General features: G+C 36.0%; 1 protein-coding gene across 1 annotated transcript; it reads right to left on the reverse strand.

The window, feature by feature from the left end:
• Window positions 1-1,059: 1,059 nt before the first annotated feature.
• LOC104248284 (pyridoxal kinase) lies at window positions 1,060-13,879 on the reverse strand. The gene is made up of 13 exons (XM_009804516.2): window positions 13,557-13,879; window positions 13,364-13,469; window positions 12,176-12,269; window positions 11,945-12,049; window positions 11,316-11,399; window positions 10,957-11,030; window positions 9,445-9,509; window positions 5,527-5,590; window positions 4,154-4,219; window positions 3,203-3,259; window positions 1,918-1,962; window positions 1,777-1,830; window positions 1,060-1,304 (listed from the first exon to the last, which is right to left on the reverse strand). The coding sequence occupies exons 1-13, from the start codon at window positions 13,619-13,621 to the stop codon at window positions 1,164-1,166; spliced, it is 1,020 nt and encodes a 339-aa protein (XP_009802818.1). The 5' UTR covers window positions 13,622-13,879; the 3' UTR covers window positions 1,060-1,163.
• Window positions 13,880-15,635: the final 1,756 nt, after the last annotated feature.

Genomic DNA, 15,635 nt, shown 5'->3' on the forward strand with positions numbered 1-15,635 from the left:
AGGGGTGGGCATATATCGGGTAAAACTGATAATCCGAAGAGTTAATTTTATTAGGTTATTGGGTTAATGGTTCGATAACGGGTTAAATTTTTTTTATTGGGTTATCGGTTTGGGCTCGATTTGGCAATTCTGTTATTGAGTAAAACCGATAACACAATAAGGATTAACTAATTTAATAGTTTACCCTTAAGTATATACATACTAGGTTTCATAATTCATAGTACACTCTTTGATTTCCCTAATTCTTTCTTAGTTTCTCCGCCTCACACCCTCACCAGTCAGCCCGTCAAGACTTAGGCCGGCGTCAGTCGCATTTCTCATCTTCTTTCTTTCATTCTTCAGTCGTATCTTCACTTCATTTCTCAGATCCATCAGATTCTTCAGTCGCATCTTCACTTCACTCTTCAGTCGCATTTCTCAGCTGCATTCTTCAGCTTCATCTTGATTCTTCGTGTAAGTTTTTAGTTGCTTCATCTTCATTTTTTTCTTAGTTTGTTTGAAAGCATTCTGGCTCCAAATTTTTCTTAGTTTGTTTGAAAGCTGAAGTGAAATTTGTCGTGTGCTTTAATTGTTAAGCTGTTACAAAGTTATCTTGTGTCAGTTGTTATAAAATTTGTATTTCATAACTAATAAACTTTTTAATCTATATACATAATTCTGTACTAGAGTAAACAAGTAGATATCAATGTACAAAGAATTACTGCTAGTCATTTGAACAAAGAAGATCTTAAGACCACTGATTTTACCGAAACTGTTTTATACATTGCAAATCTTATAAAACTGTTTTAGCAAAACAGTTTTATACTGAAACTATTTTATATATTGCGAAACAGTTTTATACATTGCATGTTTTAGTTGTTTTATCTTATCGGGTTATCAGGTAAACCGATAACCGAACCGATAATAATCGATAACCGATTAACCGATAATCAATATCTTATCCATTTGGTTATCGGGTTATGATATTTGTAAACCGATAACCGATAGGCAAAACCGATAATATTCATAACCGAACCGAACCGACCGATGCCCACCACTAATATGAATACCTCAACAACAAGAGAGAAATGCGCCCACTTTTATTTTTAGTGTACAAATGAAAGTATTTCATTCCAATGACAATTCTAATAGCAATAAATAGACGAGACGACAACACAAACATCTCATATGTATCTTTTGGCTCTATATTTAACTTCTGGGTTGCGGATGTTATCTTGGCTCTGAATCAACCGAATCTCCAAACTGCTTGACTGGCAGTCATAGCCAGCCTTTTGATAATCTGCTAGTGTCCTCAATAAAAGTGCCTGCCTCAAGCAACAAAAATAAGTTGATTTAAGCAAAATGGCAAGCAACTGGTAATCATCATAGCGTGAACATTCTTAACACTTGAGCGTGCATTGGGTACATTGTACCCATATTTTGATAAAATAGGTTCGGGTGCATAACAAAGGATTTACATCATTTTGTTCTAGGCACAAGTCAAGGCAAGCAGCTGCTTTAACCAAAAAGTATAACAGCAACCTCTATACATAAATTTTTGTTAAGTTTATCCGACTGGAAGCTCATAGCTGCTATACAATTCCTGGCCTTAATGAAGTGCTATAGCCCTATAAATTTAGCACAGTTAAATGAAGCAAATATCCCAAAATCATGACAATGCAATCACACTAGTCATGAATGTCATCATAATAACCAATTTAACGGAGTCATTCAGTCTCCACGTTCAAAAATTGTTATGAGTGGGTCTTCACAAACAACAGGGAAGCACAGAAGTACCTGTAAGCTTGAGACAGCAAGCTCTGCCGCTTTGTCAAGGTCGTTAGGGTATTTCTGTATGAGATAGAGCAATTAAGATCAGAAACATAAGTTGTGGGAAATAAAGCTCAAAAGCTTATTTTTAAGTTGTTTAAACAGTACATTGCTCCATCCCAGCAATAACGCAGTCATTAGATCCCCTGTTCCCTGCAAGCATGTAGTGTATATTGAATGAGTATCCAAGGGGTCATATGTATAGAGGAACTGTTGCGGGTGAATGAGCATCAACATTAGAAAGCAAAAAGAACTTCTGGCATTTCTATACTGCTGTAAATGTGCACACACCAGCCAGCTTGATCGGCCTGGTACCATTTAATAAACCCATGTACATTTAATAAACAGGAATAATCAGGTGTTGACACAAGCACAATGAGAAGTATTTGGTAATTGGATACATAGCTGCTGATGCAAGTTCTCTCTGTGCGCGATCTGCATAAGAGCTCCCATCAACCAAAAAAGAGAACAAGAAGCATTGAAACTCCTAAAAGATTAAAGAATGCTTGGAAAAATTAAAGTTTGCTAAAGCTTCCGCCATATCTAGGATTTCTGATAAATTAAGATGTTGCAACTATTGAGCTATTTTTTATTTATTTTTAAAATTTTGATAGGAAAGTAACTGTTGAGTTATAATTGCCCCACATGGATTTTGCAAGTGCTTCCACAGGATTTATAAAGATTTTGGGCAACTCTACCCATTGCTTTGAAGTTTTAGACTGGCTACTCATATCTTTCACATTGTGTCAGTGCCAACTTTAGCAAGCCCGTTTTCACACCCACGATACGAATTAAGATTGCATGTGAACCCCATGACAGGGTTACGCATGGGGGAGTGCATTGAGTTTCTAATTGTCTCTCACGGATAGAGTTCTGGATTCCGTTGTTGTTACTGCTCCACTGTATCATTTCATCTTCTTGAGTCGAGGGTCTACCGAAAACAGCCTCTCTACTCCTCTGGAGTAGGGGTAAGGTGTGCGTACACACTACCCTCCCCAGACTGGGACTTGTGGGATTTATTGGGTTGTTGTTGTTGTTGTTGTTGTTGTTGTTGTTGTCTAATGGATAGAGTAATTAATGGCTTCCAAAATAGTTTTTGGGTAGGACGCTCAGACTTTATCAATCGGTAACAAGTGTTGTTTCAATTGTTTCTCTGTGGAACTCACTCTAACAACCGAAAGCGAGAAGCTCATTGATGATATTACTTGTGATCACTGTAGGATTATTTCTCTCTATGAGCAGCAAAAAGGAAAAGGATAATCAGTTTAACCTCTATCAACTATTCCAACAAAGCACCGATTTACGTGATTCAAAACTTTCAAGGAAAAAAAGAAGCAACAATTTTTCCCTCAAAAGTCAAACTTGTTTAATTATATAGCTTTGAGACGCATACCGTGAAATATGCAGGAATTTTCGGTATCACAATCTTAAATTGCTCCGGAGATTGACCCTGTCACATTAGATATTCGTATCAGATACATATTTTAGCCAAATAACAATTTCAGTGTCCGAGTCATCCCAAAATAACTATAAAAATAGACATAGAATGACGATGCTCCAATTGCAGTTGACTAACTGTTTCATAGAAGCAATGGTAGGGACAAAATAACTGCATCACAATCTAAAGACAGTTCACATGCAAAAACCATTTGAAATTTGCAGGACACGTCTTAAAGAGGAAGAAATGCAGACCAGTGGACAAAACCAAATTCAAACATGAAATATTCTCCCTCGGTCCCATTTTAATCTATTAGTTTTACTATACCAGCCATCTATTTCGTATTTCGTATTCTGTATTTCATATCTCTTATATTGCTGTTATTTTATTATGCATTTTTATGGTACTAATATATCGGCTCCCTGTTGCTTTTTTGAGCCGAGGGTCTCCTGGAAACAGCCTCTCTACCCTTTGGGGTAGGGGTAAGGTCTGCGTACATATTACCCTCCCCAGACCCCACTTGTGGGATTTATACTGGGTCGTTGTTGTAGAAGGTATTACTAGTAAGGAGAAAAGATTGGTGTATTTTTATTTTTTTTTGAAATAAAAGTTGATGCATGTGCTTTTAGTAATTATTGGGGAAACAATGTGGAACCAAATCAGCTTTGGTGTTGGAAAATAAAATAGAGGATATTGAGAAAAATTAATGAGGGACCACAACACTTTTGCTTTAAAAGAAAACTAAATAAGTTCCTTTTAAGGAAAGTGGATACTATTTCTGGATAGAACATATGAAAGTAGGAATATATTCTTGGAAAGTGCATGATATCAAGAACGTATCTCACAACGTAGGATTTGGTAGACCGAAATCCACTTAACACCAAATGAGCCAATCATGTCATTTACCTTTTCTTTCTGGTGACTGCCAATAAGGAGAAGATTGCCATCAATGTTTATGCTAGTAATAACAACCTGACATAGAGCATAAAAGGCCTGAATGATGTAATTTACATACAAAAAATGTCTACAGCCATGAAATTTACATATATTATCTTTTAAACAAAAAAAGGGGGAATAATTTTTCCTATCTTTTTTCCTTGATATTCCAGTAATTTTCTTGATATACAGAATGTTTTAGCACGACACTAACAGTGGGATAATCATCAACAAGTGAACTAATGGAGGAGTGATGCAGAAAATAGAACTATACAATCAATCAAATACTCCTCAATTCCAAACTAGTTGGAATTGTCTTATATGTATCCTCTATATCTATTACACTTTATTCAGGCCCATTCATCCCCCAAATAGAACTACACATGCACACATTCAGATTCACTTGAGTTAAGGTGAATGGCTATGACTAGTGTTTCCAAATAATAAAGGACTACAAAATGTATAACAATAGAGCTTACCAAACCTACAGAGCTAATTATTCCTTTTTTTCTCTTTTAGAACCAATTTCTAATTGTATCTTACCCCAAAATGTTTTTTGCTCAAACTTCAACTTCCCTTTTCTTTCATGTTCAAGTTATTACTATGAGAACAATATTAGATTAGAAATAGTTTTTAAATGAGTGAGAACTGAGCAAGAGCTCCAAGAAAAACTGGTAGAGCCACAAGCATGAGCATCAGCCCTTAAGGATCATTAAACTTCTCCCAGGTGAGGCCACGTTCCCCCTCCTACCATGTGAGAGCAAAAGAAAAAGGAAGAATTGAGATTACGCATAAAGGAAAAATAACTCAAGAGGAACTGCAAAGTGAATCCATCCTCCACAAAAAGGCTAAGTAAAATAGAATATGAAGAAAAGACATACTGGGTACTTAAAAAGTGATGATCGAATTCTGCAGGAGGCATTTTACCACTCATGGAAAGACTGAGAAACAGGTAAGAGGATAGGGGGAGCGGAAGTTATTCTCAGTGATCAAAATTAACATGCTTCAGAAAAGAAAAAGTTCCAATCGTCGCTTGTAAGTTGCTGAGAAGCAAGAGCGAGATTAACCTAAAGAGCCCCTCTAAATTGTCAGCCAAGAGATATAAAGAGTGTAAATCTTCATCCCGATTGAAGTTATGAGCCTAATTGCACTATCTAGTCCCATGGAGTGCTCCAATAATCCAAGATAAAACATAAATTACTGGGTTAATTGATTCTCATTTGCAGGGATCATTAAGGTTGTTAAGGAGACACGGCAAGCAGGAAAAGTAATTGCAATTAAGATTGTTAAATATGACTGAATCTAGGAATATTATATTTGCGAGTATAAGTATGTCAAGGTACCTTTGATGGTCCAGCAGCATGCAGAATGTTGCAAGCTTCTTGCCCATCTTTTTCAGAAGTGATACTGTCAAAAGAAAAAACCTCTAAGGTAGAATTATTGCAAGAAAAGAAAAAAGTACACAAAATTATGTCTTTCTTTTCTATTTTGAGTTTTCTCAATTTTCAATAAAATTTCGAAATTTTTAGAACTAACAATGGTCAATTGAAACTAGTAAGAGTCATGATAAATATGAATATATGATATTAGTCAGTGGAGAGGCTCAAACTATATGACAAGATTAAGAAGAAAAACAAAATAAATGCTAGTGTTATGCTTCTATTTTATTCAAAAAAAAAAATAAAAAAAAATAGAAGCATAACACTATAATTTATTTTGTTATGCTTCTATTTTATATATCATTTTTTTATAAGGTAAGCTTCTATAAATCATGCGCTGATCAACAAAAGAATAGATCACATAAACAAGCTTCAAGTTTAAGGATTGAAAATTTAAACAGAACTTCAGAACACCTCAGGCATCCCTTAAAAGATGGAGTTGGTTTAATGCTTAAGAGGATCAACCATCAAACCTAGACAACAACAACAACAATAACAACAACCCAGGAAAATCCCACAAATGGGGTCTGGGGAGGGTAGTATGTACGCAGACCTTACCCCTACCCCTGGCTGTTTCCGAAAGACCCTCGGCTCAAGATAATAAGAAAAACCAGAAAAACAAAAGGGGAGAATATTAGTTTCACCATAGATATCATAGGAAAAATAGGAACCTAAAATGCATAAGAAAAATACAAGACAGAAATGATGGCTAGTAAATAGATCTAGCACCGAAAAGAGAAAATATTAAGACACGACAATGCCCCTAGTAATTTTCGATTAAAACCTTACCAGACTAGGCTCACAATGTGCAAAGTAACGCAAGACTCAACTAGCTCCTAGCCTACAACTGTAATACTCGACCTCCACAAATTTCTATCAAGTGTCATGTCCTCGGAAATCTGAAGTCTCGCCATATCCTGCCTGATCACTTCTCCCCAATACTTCTTAGGCCGCCCTCTACCTCTTCTCGTGCCCTCCACAAACAGTCGCTCACACCTCCTCACTGGAGCATCTGGGCTTCTCCTCATTACATGCCCGAACCACTGAGCCGCGCTTCTCGCATCTTGTCATCAATGGGAGCCACGTGCACCTTCTCCCGAATATCATCATTTCTAATCTTGTCCATCCTGGTGTGCCCGCACATCCACCTCAACATTCTCATTTCAGCTACTTTCATCTTTTGGATATGTAAGATCTTAACAAGCCAACACTCTGCCCCATACATCATGGCCGGTCTAACCACCGCTTTATAGAACTTACCTTTGAGTATTGTTGGCACTCTTTTGTCACACAAAACTCCGGATGCTAACCTCCACTTCATCCATCCTACCCCAATACGGTGTGCGACATCTTCATCAATCTCCCTCCCCATGGATAACTGACCCAAGGTACTTGAAGCCTCCTCTACTTGGGATAACCTGTGATTCAAGCCTCACATCCACGCCCACTTCCCCCGGCTCAGTGCTGAAAATACACTCCAAGTATTTCGTCTTCGTTCTACTCAGCTTGAAACCTTTAGACTCAAGAGTATGTCTCCAAACTTCCAGTTTCTCGTTAACACTGGTTCGTGACTCATCGATCAGAACTATGTTATCGGCAAATAGCATGCACTATGGCACCTCCCCCTGTATATGGTTAGTTAACGCATCCATCACCTGGGCGAATAAGAATGGACTGAGCACAGAGCCTTGGTGTAACCCCATTTCAACCGGAAAGTGCTCAGAGTCGCCTCTTACCGTCCTAACCCGAGTCTTAGCCCCATCATACATGTCCCTAATCGCCATAATATAGGGAATCGGCACACCTTTTGCCTCCAAGCATCTCCATAAAACTTCTCTAGGAACCTTGTCATACGCTTTCTCCAAGTCAATAAACACCATGTGCAGATCCTTCTTTCTCTCTCTGTACAATTCCACCAACCTCCTAACAAGGTCTATAGCTTCTGTGGTTGAACGACCCGGCATGAACCCGAACTGGTTGTCTGATATAGACACTATCATCCCCACCCTTGCTTCAACGACCCTCTCCCATACTTTCATGGTATGACTCAGTAATTTGATACCCCTATAATTATTACAACTCTGGATATCACCTTTGTTCTTGTACAATGGGACCACCGTACTCCACCTCCACTCGTCTGGCATCCTCTTTGCCTTGAAAATAACATTAAACAACCCAGTCAACCACTCTAAACCTGCTCTCCCTACACCCTTCCAAAATTCCACTGGAATCTCGTCTGGTCCGGTTGCTCTTCCCCTACTCATCCTACTCATAGCCCCCACGACCTCCTCAACCTTGATACGCCTGCAGTGCCCGAAGTCCCGGTGACTCACGGAATGCTCCAATTCGCCTAGCACAATATCCCGATCCCCTTTTTCATTCAGAAGTCTGTGGAAGTAAGTTTGCCATCTCCTCTTAATCTGGGCATCTTCCACCAGTATCCTACCATCCTCGTCCTTGATGCATCTCACTTGGTCCAAATCTCGAGCCTTCCTCTCTCTCAACTTGGACAGCCGAAATAACTTCTTCTCCCCGCCCTTTTCCCTCATTTCCTCGTACATACGGCTATAAGCTGCATTCTTCGCCTCTGTGACCGACAGTTTAGCTTTTTTCCTAGCTACCTTATATCTCTTCATGCACGCTCGCCTCTCCTCCTCACCTATGCTCCCCACTAACTTCAGGTATGTCGCCTTCTTCGCTTCCACTTTAACTTGGACCACTTCATTCCACCACCAGTCACCTTTATGCCTACCAGATACACCAGTCGAGACCCCTAACACCTCTCTCGCAGACGCCCTTATACAGTCTGATGTTGCTGACCACATAGTGTTTGCGTCCCCACTGCTCCTCCAAGCTCCCATAGCCAACAACCGACACTCCAACTCTTGGGCTTTATCCTTAGTCAAGGCTCCCCACCTGATTCTCGTGATCCCCCAGCAGACCGTTTCCTCCTCGATAACCTAATACCAACGTCTATCACCAAGAGTCTATGTTGAGTCGCGAGTGCCTCGCTCGGAATCACCTTGCAATCCTTACACAAACCGCTGTCACACCTCCTGAGGAGAAGATAGTCAATCTGAGTCTTCGCTACCCCATTTTGAAAAGTAACCAAATGCTCCCTCCTCTTCGGAAATCTAGAGTTCGCAATCACCAACCCAAAAGCCTTAGCGAAGTCCAACAGCGTGGTACCTCCTCCGTTCCTCTCCCCAAAGCCAAATCCTCCATGCACCTCGCCATAACCACTTGCGCTTGCCCCAGATAGATATTTCAACAAAAGAGGAACCCTTAATACTTTACATACCTCCCATAATAGCTTGTTATGCTAAGCTTCTAAAATTAGCTTATTTTGAAAAGTGTTTTCCTCAAAAGTGCTTTTCAAAAAAGTACTTTTGTTGAGAAGAAGTTTGTGTATGACTAATTAATTTGAAAAGCACTTTTGAGCAGCAATTAGTATTTGGCCAAGCTTTTAAAAAGTGTTTCTAAGTGTATTTTTTTCAAACGTGCTTTTCAAAAAAGTGCTTTTGGGAAGAAGCTACTTTTTTCTGCTTCTACTCGAAAGCATTTTTTTCCTTCTAAAAGCTTGGCCAAATACCTTAACTTGGGGAAAAACGCACTTTTGGAATAAAAAAAACACCTTTGGCCAAACAGGCTAACTCTATAACAACCAAAAAAAAAAAACTCAAAAGAAATGTCATAACACTTGAGTCAAGTTTACCATCGTAACGACTACATAAAAATAACTATCTCTTCATTATATCAGGTGAAATCCCCTGGAAATGATTTTTTCCTCTATGGATAAGTAACATACACTGGAAATATTACCTGGACCCAGTCAACTGCTCTGCTTCAAACTGGTTAGGTGTCAACATTGAAGCAACAGGGACAACCTACTTAATGAAACACATCAAGAGAGTGAAAAACTTAAACAACTGCATTAAATACTCCAGAGCAAACAAAGTACTCAATCACTAATTCATAATCTGAAGCCACCCTCACGCTCCAATCTAAATGCATGTGTGTAATCGGATCCAATTCGGCATGTCTAATTAAAAAATCAAGAAAAAAGAGTAGATTTTTTAACATCCATAACGAGGGATTATGGTGGCCAGCTGGTTGTCTAACACTCTAACTGAACTTCCACCTTGTTGGTGGGGGTTCGATTCCTCACCTTCTAATCCTTCCCCTCCCCTCTATGTATAACAAAAAATTAGAAAAAATACATAACTCTTGCTAGGGGTGTGCATTTGATTTATCGATTCGATTTTGACCCTTATCGATAATTACTTATCGATTATCGATTTGTACATATGCTGATCGTTATCGTTTCAATAAGGTTTCGATTTTTTCGATTTCGATTTATCGATTTTTGGGGGTTATCGATTCGGTTATCGATTATACCAATAAGAAAATTTGCGGGATTCCACGGAAAATATATCGCTATAAACACGCCTAACTAATATGGACAAAAAGAAGCTAAAATAAGACGAACACCGTTTATAACATAAAAATTGTGTCAACAAGCACATGCAATGAAACTAAAGTAAGGGATCAAATGTATGACACCAACACTCCAACGGTATAAAAAAAATAAAAATATATCATCACGGCTAATTCTATTTTCCATTAATTTGAACTTCATTCCCTTGAGCTTTAAATATGATCATTTCTTAAATGTGGTAGATGAAATAATAGTGTTAGGGACTTAGGGTAAAGGAAAGGGTATTATAGAATAAGGGTAAAAAAAAAAAAAAAAATTAGTATAATTTATCGGTTTATCGATAAACCGATAACCGAAGAGGACAAAATCGAAATCGAAATCGATAACTCGATAAGGAAAATTTCGAAATCGAAATCGATAAATCGATAAACCGATAACAAATAATCGATTCGATTTATCGATAAACCGATTCGAATGCACATCCCTAACTCTTGCCATCACCATTCACCAACCACAATGCAAGTAGGTAAATTCTAAAACGATATGGGTGACATGACTTACAAAAATCTATAAACACAAAATACTGCCATAAAAATAAATTTACAAAAAAAAAAGACGCTCGGTGCCTATCAAAAGAAGAGAGTCATAAAATATTAAGGGCAATATAAATCACAAGATACAAATGGACAGTTCAGTGCAAAAACATATATTAAATAAAAAGGCCTCAGTGACTTATCACAACAACTAGCTAGGAGAACACTAATCAGTAAAATGTTTAAGTCCTCATCCATTTCTAACACTGATTAAATCAGCACAATGCTTATGAATGTATCTTTCTGAATGCAAGTGATGCTTTGTTCGTGGTGAATTGTTAAAGGAAATTAATAAGAAAATACCTTCTCACGGTATACTGCCACCAGTTCTGGAGGGACATATAGCTTACCTTCATCACCCATAACAGGATCACAAACTGACAAACACAACATAATTACACAAAGAGCTAAGAGAGAGAAAACATAAGAGATATGTATACATCTACATACACCAGAAAGAGATGCAATTTGGTACAACAGCCTAGTAGTAGCTAGCTAAGACAACATTGGACAACCTCACCAGCAATTACTGCATTGAAATTCACCTTCTCCAAAATTAAGGAAACACTTGACTACATGAAGAGTACTGTAAATTCAGTAAGTTTGAGAGATTATATCTTCCAAAATGCCGCAGAATAAATTGCTCTTGGGGATATACTCACCATATGTAAGTTTGGGGTTGACGGACCGAAGCTTATCGACGACTTTCAGTACTGTGTTCAAGAAGGAGACTGAACCAATATAACCTACAAGTGCTAGTCAATATTAGCATCAGAGGCCAACAAAGCATTCCCGACAAAGAGGAGAACATTAAAAGGGAAGGAAATGAGAAAAAGAAAAGAAAAATTCTGTCAATAGAAAAGGAACAAATTAAAAAGCACTCTGAATTCTTATAATTGCAAACAAATGCAGCACAAAACACAAGACAGATGACTGGATTGGCACAAGACATAACACGCAATTAATCTGATGCAAGCCTCTTTTTTTTTGGAGAAATAATCTTATGCAAGTTAACGGAAACTCTTTTGTAGTTTCATTTCATTTGCTGTAGGAGCTATAGCATGAAGGACAGAATACAGGTTTAACTGGTAAATATGAAGCCTGTTGACATTCTTTATCAAAAAACAAAGGGACTGTTGACATTGTAAGTTCTCTATTAGTCTTCTACCTTGCACTGTGAACAACTACAACTCTGCTATCACAGCTTTCAAACATAAGCATGAATGCACATCAAGAAAAATATTATGCAACAGGATTATTCACTCATTGAAATAAATAAAATTTAAAATACCTGTCAGTAGATGAGTATAATATAATAGATCATTGGCCTCAAGACCTTCTACTAACTCCCACAGTTGTTCTCCATTTAAAACCTGGCCCTTAAAGGTTGGATATCCTGCAGAGTTCTCAAGCTGATTAACCACAACATAGTCTAGTTATTATAATTTTACAGGCTAACAGATGACCTCGCACCGTATTTCAGGCCTCAGATTCTTTGAATGAAGTGATATAAGCAGCTTGCCTGTGTGATTTGAGAACTGAACAGAATTGATTTGGTCTACATCATAGCCCAACAGTTGGAGAGGGAATACTGCTGACTTGTTGCCCACGTATCCCTAAATAAAAAGCAAAAAATGAAAAATAAACCTCTGCATCAATTATTGTTATACACAATAAATTGTGAAGAACACCAAAAGAGTATCAATAATCCCACATCATAGTCAATAGTTAATAGATGAAGGTTTCTATTCTTCTGTGCGCATAATTTTCAATTTTATCAAATCAATCACCGTGCAGGTGGTTAACAATCTTGCAAGATATGCAACTAAATGTCTGTCAAAGTCAGACTTCTAGGATGACCAAATGACTCCTAAAGAGATAAAGCGTTAAACAAGCTGACATCTGAACAAGAGGAAAATCAAACACGTTCTGCGAATTGCTTATCCAGTACTTGAGAAATAAGTAACATTTAAAAGAAACACCAACATGTTACTCATCACTAAAAAAATGAAATGGAAAGTGTTTCCATCTCTTCCATTTCAAATGATCTTTTTATTTGGCCACACTTCACTGTGGAAGAGATATGGGTGTACCATTTCAGAATTTAGGTGAAGTTGTGCTACACAACCAATTGTATTCAGATTCTGGCAGTTCAGGGAAAGTGAATACCTAGTGAAAATGAAAGAAAAAAAACTACCAGCTTAGGTGCATTTTAATTAAAGGAGTCTCAATTAAACACCTAATGAACTAAAATCCTATTCATAGAAACCTTTAGGTGGAAGCTTATGAAAAAAGAGATTTGGGTTAATTACAATAATCTGTCAAACCTAATAGTGGATAACATAACCCATATTGAAGCAATGTAACTTTAAATTAGTTCAAAAGGAAGGGACCGAACAAAATTAAGTGATCAACTCAACTAGAGGTTATCAGGATGCACAAATATGGGCTTCGTGCAATGCAAAATGATACTCGTGCAAGAAAAGCTTCAGTGGTCAGAGCCATTTCAGGGAATTAAAAATCCAGTTATTGAACAAGCAGGTAATTATACAAACAACGTGGGAGCTTGTAGACCATTTAACCTACATAAAGAGCTGATATCTGGCATTGATCTACAAAGTATATACCTAGTCGTTGAGAATTGAATTTATGTTGAGCAATACCCTAATTGGGATTGAGGGGCGCTTAAGTCATGAAAAAACATGAGTACCTGAACAGTATGAGACTGAATGCTGAGGACACGACCGGTATCCGAGGGCAGTGCTAACGCGAGGATCGGTGGTGGAGCCATCTGCAATTGCTTTGAGCACCTGGGTCTGCAAAATTTACTTCAATTACTCTCCACAAAAATCACGCACACTAGTAGATAAAGATACTCAGTTTCTTGAGGAAAAGAACTTCACCTGAAATTCGAGAAGCTTCGGATTGTGTTGAATCCAATGCGAGCAATGAGCGGAGAAACAAACATAAATAAAGGACTAAACTTTGAAAATTCAATATTGTTGTATTAATCTAAAGCACCTTGCAATAATTATTATTTAGAAGTTTTGAATTAAATTATTGAGACTTGGAGATTTGATGTTAAGTCAATCTTCGTGGCGTTTGAGTTTTGACTGCCTCGGTTAGGTGCATGTGAATATGATTTGGTGCTATCAGTGATCACTAACGATCAAAATTTTGACCCGAGATATTTTAGGGTTCCGCCACCAGTTATTCCTCTCAGTTTGGGTTGCATAGTGAAATGTCATTCTGTCCTTATTTTAATATTTTAAAATATTTTTTTTAATTATTTTCTAATACTTAGAATTAGCCATTTAATTATTTTTCTAATATTTAAGACTTCAAGCTTAATTAAAAGTTTATATATAAGTCTTTCCTTATTCAAACTATATACAAACTTCTATCTTTAAGAATTTGGAATTAAGAAAGATAGTTATATAAATTCTTTCCACCTAAAATTTAATACTTTTAACACCAAAGATTTAAACAATAATTCTAAGCTAAATAATAAAAGATGATTTGAGTTATGTCTTCTCTTATCAGATATTAGAAATTTTGACCATTTTGCTTCAATGTCGTATTAATTTAAAATATAAGAATTAAAATAAATTAAAAAATAAATTTAATTTAAAGAATTTATTTAATGACAAATAAAAGAAAAGTGGACAATACTTTACAACCGGAAGGAGCAATTTTTCGTAATATATTTTGATTAAATTAAGTAACATAATATCTTATTTATTGCAAACATACTATATTATTCTTAATTTCTTAATAATTATACAAAGTTAAATCAAGGTATTATAGTAGTTGAAACTCAGTGTATGATGATATTCTTTTCAGTTATTTTCTTACTTCTATTAAATTAAAATTAAGAAATTCAATTTATAAGGAACAATTGGGATCATTTAGTTATTTTTATAAGTAAAAGATAAAAATAATTGGAGTCATTGACTTATTTTTCTAATATTTAGAACTTTCAAATTAATAAAACTTTATTTATTAGATTTTTTTCTCATAAAAGAGAACGTTAATCAACAACATTATCCGTGAACTAAGTGAGATCTAATGAGTTGAACTCAAGTATTGTCACTAGAATGTTACCAATAAATAATCTTTTATTAATCAAATCAAAAATATCTTAAAATATGTATGCAGATAAAGGTAAATATTTTAAATACTATTACAGTGATTTGTATGAATATATATCAAAATCTACATGAAACATTAATAGACCTTTTTGAGAATTATACTACGCCATGATTTTATGTTATATAAAACAATAATAAGCACTATTTTTCTACCTTAAGTTTTTTAAAAATCATTTTATCTTTTCTATAAACAAATTCAGTTGAGTTTAAATAGTACTCTTCTAATTAAATTCTTGGTATGATAACTAAAGCTAACAATAGATTTCACTCTATATAAATAGTTTAACTATTTTTTTTAATATGTAAGACTTTGATATCAACTAAAATATTTGTTTTGTTAAATCTTTTCTTATTTGAACTACATATACTAGGACTTTAAAATCAAATTAAATTTTATTTTATATAGGAAGATCATGTTAACATTAGTTTATTTCTTACATAGCATACGGTTTGTTTGATTTAGTGTTTTTCCACTGTATTGTCCAGCGGTGAGCAAAATCCAAGGATGCCACGATTTTCACTATGGGTACTAGTAGAAATTTCTTAGAAAATAATTTTGTTATGCTCAATTAATAAGTGTAAAATAAGAAAATTCATGATCAGTACAAGTGAATTTTTGCCGAATGATGTTTCCTACTACCCATTCGAGTCTCAAAGAGAACTGATTTATCTCTTAACCAATTGACAACGCGGAAGAAAGCGTAAGAAGGTAACCAAAACAAAAATATACCTAATTAAATAACACTATAACAAAGAATAAAAATAATAAATATATAAAAAATTAATCAGTTATAATTTTATAACAAAAAACAAAAACTCCTAAACCTAAAA

Source organism: Nicotiana sylvestris, chromosome 2 (assembly GCF_000393655.2).
Source record: "Nicotiana sylvestris chromosome 2, ASM39365v2, whole genome shotgun sequence".
Taxonomy (NCBI): domain Eukaryota; kingdom Viridiplantae; phylum Streptophyta; class Magnoliopsida; order Solanales; family Solanaceae; genus Nicotiana; species Nicotiana sylvestris.

What these genes read in the sequence shown, in the direction of transcription:
- LOC104248284 (XM_009804516.2), bottom strand. Translation starts at nt 13,621, where the DNA reads ATGTTTGTTTCTCCGCTCATTGCTCGCATTGGATTCAACACAATCCGA. An exon ending in CGAAGCTTCTCGAATTTCAG is followed by an intron (nt 13,470 to 13,556) that starts GTGAAGTTCTTT and finishes TAAATTTTGCAG; the next exon opens with ACCCAGGTGCTCAAAGCAAT. An exon ending in CAACCCCAAACTTACATATG is followed by an intron (nt 11,031 to 11,315) that starts GTGAGTATATCC and finishes TGTGTTTGTCAG; the next exon opens with TTTGTGATCCTGTTATGGGT.